At 38.8% G+C, this 6896-nt stretch overlaps 1 protein-coding gene across 1 annotated transcript in view; it reads right to left on the bottom strand.

Moving 5' to 3' along the window:
- The window catches only part of AGR2 (anterior gradient 2, protein disulphide isomerase family member), a 15133-nt gene extending 8810 nt beyond the window's left edge, over window positions 1–6323 (bottom strand). Inside the window, exons 1-3 of the mRNA XM_073629510.1 lie at window positions 6167–6323; window positions 1769–1900; window positions 1399–1462 (exon numbers count right to left, since the gene is read on the bottom strand). Of these exons, the coding sequence (XP_073485611.1) occupies window positions 1399–1462; window positions 1769–1892 (188 nt within the window). The 5' untranslated portion in view covers window positions 1893–1900; window positions 6167–6323. The remainder of the gene's footprint in view (window positions 1–1398; window positions 1463–1768; window positions 1901–6166) is intronic.
- Between the last annotated feature and the right edge of the window lie 573 nt (window positions 6324–6896).

Raw genomic sequence — 6896 nt, 5'->3', positions numbered from 1 at the left:
CACAGACCGTAATTAGACAGGGGGTCTAATTCTTCCCTTCCTCATCCAAAAATTAGGAAAAAATAAAAAAAGTTTTCCTTTACATAAACACTAAAATGAGAAGAGATCGGTTTTCTTTTTTTCTCATTTTAAATATTGCAAGGATTTTAGCAAATTGCATTTTTTTTTAAATTTTACCTGCTTCTGCCCTGGAGGTACTGACACTAGCTAGGGCATTGGGCTACCTAATCATTAAGGGGGGTCTATTTATAACCCAGTCGATGTGACTTTCACCGAACATTCTCTGATGGAGATTCAATCGCTGTCATTTAAGACATGGACCTGGAAAGATTGACCTGCAGAGAATGTTTCCTAAATGTCAGATTCTCTACCTGATAAATATTACTGTAAGTGTTAAAAATATGTAAACCCAACACTTCATATACCTGATATGTGGCTGCTGTACCATGTACTTGTATGAGAAAGTTTCCTGTTCTCTTTGTATCGCTTCCTTTGTGTGAAATCTCTGGTGTTCCTGCTGGTCTCTCTGCTTTTTCCTATCAAAAACTGACTGCACTAAGCAGGAGAACATGGCGTGGTCAGTTCTCCGGCTGTGCCGGGAACTGAGCCTGCTCTCCTCCAATGATCAGACTTCTGCTCACATCCCCCCCCCCCTCCTGCATAGCCATTCACTGAGAAGATCGATGCGCTGCTGTTTCTCCTCCCCCCCAGCTCTCTGTTCTCAGCTGCATGAGGAACTTAACTTGCATAAGGAGAGGGTATAAAAAAATGGAAAACAATGTGTTTAAAATGTTTTTTTTTTTAATATCTATACACACGTTTTGCCTTTCATTTCTATTATAAACCGATCAAGTTGTTTCACAAGGTGAGGCTTTACATATACTTTAAGTGGAAAGGTCTTTTTCCTATTACATGATCCTGGCGTTGCAGTAAAAAAAAACAATGCCCCCCACCCCCCCTCCACCACTGACGTTATATCACAGTGCTGGGGATGCCAGAAAACCATTCCTCTAGAACTCCGATGAGTCCTGGATATTGCCATGATTGTAATGGAGCAAAATGTATTTTCTATGGCAATTTAAAATGTATATTTTATACCTTATTGATATAAAAAAAATAATAAACAATACATTAATACAATAATACATTTGCTAATAAAAATAGATATTAATATCAATAAAATTGCACAATGATTTGTGTAGCAAATTTATATTCCCTGTTTTTTTTTTTTTTTCCCTCCCACTTATGAGTTAATTGTGTTTTATTTATTTTATTTTTTGCTATGGAAATCATGACTATTCACTTTTTTGTTGCACTGCAATACTGTGATCTAACACAAGATGGCAGCCTAGGTCCTCTTAACACCAATAGATTGAATGGAATTGCCCTGTTACTGACCCTGACTTGGCTTTGAATAAGGCTTCCTCATAGGTCTGTACCCATTCCAGTTGGTCACCCCACCCTGCAGAGAGAGAACACAAAAAAAAAAAAAAAAAAAAAGACAATTAATTTTTCATTTTATATTTGCTGTAGATAAATGCGAACAATGCAAAAGCACAAGCGCCAATCATATGCTCCTCTGTGTATTCAGCATACTCTTGTAAATCACACAACTAGGAAAAACACAGACAAGAACCAGGAACAAGGATGTGAAGGACAGAAGACACGCCTAGGGTGGCGAGGAGTGCCCTGAACTCAGAAGTTGCAGAACAACTTTTTTTTTTTTTTTTTGGTGTTTTACAAAGTTTTTATTCCGTTCTGTTCTTACCTCTGGATAATGTTTGAGGCCGAACAGGCTTTGCGCTGGTTTTGTCTTTTGGAGAGGGATCTTTGGCGAGAGACAATGAGGTAGCCACAAGTAAAATAAATACTGACTTGACTATGGACTCCATGGTGGGTGCTAAAAAAAAAAAAAAAAAAAACAATGTTAATTTGTATTAAAGTTTTTATTTCAAGTCTATGATGGTCGAGAACAACAAGAAGGAAAAAACGATTTGGTTTCAGGGAGCTTAAGAAGACACGCGGATACTCAATGAAATTGGAGGAGAAGCGGATTAAGTGGAAACACGATGTATAATAATTGTACACTATGATAAATGTATTTGCATCATTAGAAACGTTATATTGGTTATAGCAGGAATTCATTATAAAAATACATTATAGATTTTCTAGGGTTGGTATAGAGAAGAAATAGTGTCGGCATCTTTGTTTCAGAGTTTCTCATGCCTGACTGGTTATATATGCTATAAATTCCTCTTACTTATTAACTATGAATGTCACAGGCTGGTGATCTCCAGAATACGACTCAAGATTATTAATAGCTCAAACTCAAATGTCCTGGCTATAGTTGTGCTTCAAAAGCCTAATTTGCAGTCTATTTTCAATACTGCATAGCTAAACTATCTGATGTTAAGGAGAGGTTCCCACCATCCCTGTGCTGAGTTGCCAGGTCTGTACACCTGCTGTGCCCATTATGAGGAGTTTCCACCATCCCTGTGCTGAGTTCCCGGGTCTGTACACCTGCTGTGCCCATTATGAGGGGTTCCCACCATGCCTGTGCTGAGTTCCCGGGTCTGTACACCTGCTGTGCCCATTATGAGATGTTTCCACCATCCCTGTGCGGAGTTCCCGGGTCTGTACACCTGCTGTGCCCATTATGAGGGGTTCCCACCATGCCTGTGCTGAGTTCCCGGGTCTGTACACCTGCTGTGCCCATTATGAGGAGTTTCCACCATCCCTGTGCTGAGTTCCCAGGTCTGTACACCTGCTGTGCCCATTATGAGGAGTTTCCACCATCCCTGTGCTGAGTTCTCGGGTCTGTACACCTGCTGTGCCCATTATGAGGAGTTTCCACCATCCCTGTGCTGAGTTCCCGGGTCTGTACACCTGCTGTGCCCATTATGAGGGGTTCCCACCATGCCTGTGCTGAGTTCTCGGGTCTGTACACCTGCTGTGCCCATTATGAGGAGTTTCCACCATCCCTGTGCTGAGTTCCCGGGTCTGTACACCTGCTGTGCCCATTATGAGGGGTTCCCACCATGCCTGTGCTGAGTTCCCGGGTCTGTACACCTGCTGTGCCCATTATGAGGAGTTTCCACCATCCCTGTGCTGAGTTCCCAGGTCTGTACACCTGCTGTGCCCATTATGAGGAGTTTCCACCATCCCTGTGCTGAGTTCTCGGGTCTGTACACCTGCTGTGCCCATTATGAGGAGTTTCCACCATCCCTGTGCTGAGTTCCCGGGTCTGTACACCTGCTGTGCCCATTATGAGGGGTTCCCACCATGCCTGTGCTGAGTTCCCGGGTCTGTACACCTGCTGTGCCCATTATGAGGAGTTTCCACCATCCCTGTGCTGAGTTCCCGGGTCTATACCTCTGCTGTGCCCATTATGAGGGGTTCCCACCATCCCTGTGCTGAGTTGCCAGGTCTGTACACCTGCTGTGCCCATTATGAGGGGTTCCCACCATGCCTGTGCTGAGTTCCCGGGTCTATACCTCTGCTGTGCCCATTATGAGGGGTTCCCACCATCCCTGTGCTGAGTTCCTAGGTCTGTACACCTGCTGTGCCCATTATGAGGGGTTCCCACCATCCCTGTGCTGAGTTCCTAGGTCTGTACACCTGCTGTGCCCATTATGAGGGGTTCCCACCATCCCTGTGCTGAGTTCCTAGGTCTGTACACCTGCTGTGCCCATCATGAGGAGTTCCCACCATCCCTGTACTGTTGTTTCTCTATGGTTATTCTCTGGCTGTATAGGTGGATTGACTAAATAACATTATTAATACTTTCTATTGATCAGCAATACCCCTCCCCCCTCTTCAACCCTTTCTCTTGAATATTGTCAAATGTGGGATTTTCAACCCCTTCCTGTCAAGACGACTGGACAGAAAGTGAAGGGGGGTCAACCGAAGGGGGCATAGATGTCAATGACAAAGGTTCTAACCCTTACACTCCTCGATCCAAAAATTGAAACCTTTGGCTGGAGCTCCACTTTAAGGAAGTATTGTCTTCCAAACTCTAACTCAATACTTGATTTATAAGATTAAGACTAAGATTTATATCCTGAAGGTGATAAAGAACAATACATCCCTGTACCCTCAGGCCTTCACACCAGATGCGTTGGGCTGTGCTGGGCAGCCTTGCCCAACGTATCTATAGACAAAGCAAAGAGGCATTTTTCCTATCATGGCAGTTCACACCACTGAGCAGCGGCATTGCGCCACCCTGATACATTTAGAATTAAATGAAATATCACTTTGACATGTCAAAAAAGTTCTAACAATTAAAAAAAAAAGTTTGCAGCGAGATGCACCAATTTTAGTGCATCCGAGAGGTTGAATTGTGTGGGCCAGTATGGGGCACCAACATCCGAATTTACACTAGTAGCAAATATCTAAGAAATGGATTTTCAGGGTGCCCAGACTTAACACTAATAGATTAAAAGATAGGTAGAAGATTACAAAAGAATATAACATAATAAACCTGCAGGTTATATGTATCATATTTAAAAAAATATATATATATATTTTTTGTAATAACCTTGTATCATTTCATTGATTTATGGGCACCATGAAAATCAATTTCTTAGATATTTGCTACTAGTTTTTAGTGGACTGGCACCGACCACCGACTTCATATTGCACAACCAGCGGCCATGTAGTAGTGCACACTGCTGATGTGAACCAGCTTTTTTCATTCCCATCAAAATTCATACAGAAACATATTTTTAACTGCAATGCACAAATATCAATAGAATGTCTATGGTGGTGCTAAAACTGCTAAAAACAGAGCCGGTGCAATTTGTACAAAGACTTGCAGGTGGAGCTCAAAATGTCATAAATAAACAATAGGTGACAAGGAATTACATGCAGATAATAAATGTTTGCTTTGCTTTTCCAGGAAGTGGAATTTGAACTAAACTGTGTTTGCATGGAAGTAATATTATTCTTCAATTCATGATTGAAGCAATGACCCACAATAATATAATCCTTACTCATATTCACTCTCTCTCACTAATATATATATTATTATATAATATATTATTATGTTATATTAATTTCTCACAATATAGCTATTGTGTGTGTATGTATATATGTATATATATATATATATATATATATATATATATATACACACACACATACTAACACACACACACAGTAGTTAAATTGTGAGAAATGATAATAATAATATATATCCTTACTAACTCACAATACTATAATCCCCAGAATATTGTATAAATATATGTATATAATATATATATCATTTTTTTTCAATTTCTCACTACTGTCACATAATATAATCCCATATATATATATGCATGTGTATTGTAATGAGAGTGGTGAAAAATGTATAATATATATATATATAGGATATATATATATGCATGTGTATTGTAATGAGAGTGGTGAAAAATGTATAATATTTTTTTTTATATTAGTATATACACATAAATATATTTTTTTTCAATTTCTAACTACTCACTTAATATAAATAAAATATTTTCCTTAATTTCTCACAATATAAATAATATATATATATATATATATATATATATATATATATATATATATACACACATACATATATATATATATTAGTTTTTTTATCAGTTTATCATTACTCACATAATATAATCCCTAAATTTACACACACACATATACATATATATATATATAAATGTTTTTGCTCAATTTTGCGCTATATATATATATATATATATATATATATATATATATATATATATATATATTTTTTTTTTTTTTTTTTTTCTCACTACTGTCACAATAACATAATCATTAGAATAATTTTATATATATGTCTCACTGTCTGTTACAAGAATTTCTTCTTTTTTTTTTTCTTCATTTTTGCCAAAGCTTTTCCAAAATACAATAATCTGCCTCTGGATCTGATCTTGGCTGCTATACAAACATTCTATTGCACTAATTAAACCGTCTCCTTGGTGACACGGAATTAACGCAGCCAAGAGAGACTCAAAACTGCCTTTGTGCAGCCGGGACATTGAAATACCATAGAAAATCATTAATTTTCTCAGTATCCCCCCTTCTCCTCCTTTCCCTCTAATTGTCCCTTTTTTTTTTTTTTTTGCTCATCCAGGTAACTTGAAGCTAAGTCCTGGAAGAATGAATGAATTCAGAGCCAACTCACCTGCTCTCCAAAAGTCAGAGATAGATTTTCAGCTTTGAGTGGATGACTTGTAGCAGTTTACCTGGGCTTTATATACACCTGTGCTCACCTGGGCCCCGCCCCCTCATCTGACTGTAAATGGTTACACCGCATTCCTTCGCTGTCTCAGGTGTACACTAATCTGATTATCATATCACATACCCCGCCCTTCCCAAACCGTAATTCCCTTCTAGCTCAATAATCTCTGGGCATTTTCCAGCCTGGGGCGGGTTTTAATATTTTTTTTTTGCATATAATAACCTGGCCGCCACCCAAGTACAGGTAAGCATAAGTCAGGAAAAGTGATTTGGCTGAAGTCTGATTTGGCTGTGTGTGATTGGACGCTGTCCGAAGCCACTTACCTACCGGGAGACAGCGAGAGGCGATGACCCTGATTTACAAAAGTGACAGAGCATGTTCAATTTTCACTTATCGGAATAATTTCCCTTTGGAATTATTAAAGTATTCTGAATGTGGGGAAAATCCACTAAGCAATGAATGCCCAATCATATACAAGGGAAATTAATAGAAAAACAGGAGATTTGCTTGCAAATGATTGGATGATTTTTATTTTTTTTTTATTTTCTTTTGGCTTCACCATATTTACAAAGCAAAGATAAAATTCCCTTGGAAAGTGAACTAGCTCTGCTGCTTTAGTAAATCAGAATCATCGCATCAAATTGGACATCTCACGTTACTTGACAGTGTAATT

Source organism: Aquarana catesbeiana, linkage group LG05 (genome assembly GCF_042186555.1).
Source record: "Aquarana catesbeiana isolate 2022-GZ linkage group LG05, ASM4218655v1, whole genome shotgun sequence".
In the NCBI taxonomy this organism is placed as follows: Eukaryota; Metazoa; Chordata; class Amphibia; order Anura; family Ranidae; genus Aquarana; species Aquarana catesbeiana.
Note: the sequence above shows the minus strand (reverse complement) of the source record. Positions and strands in the feature narration are given on the sequence as shown.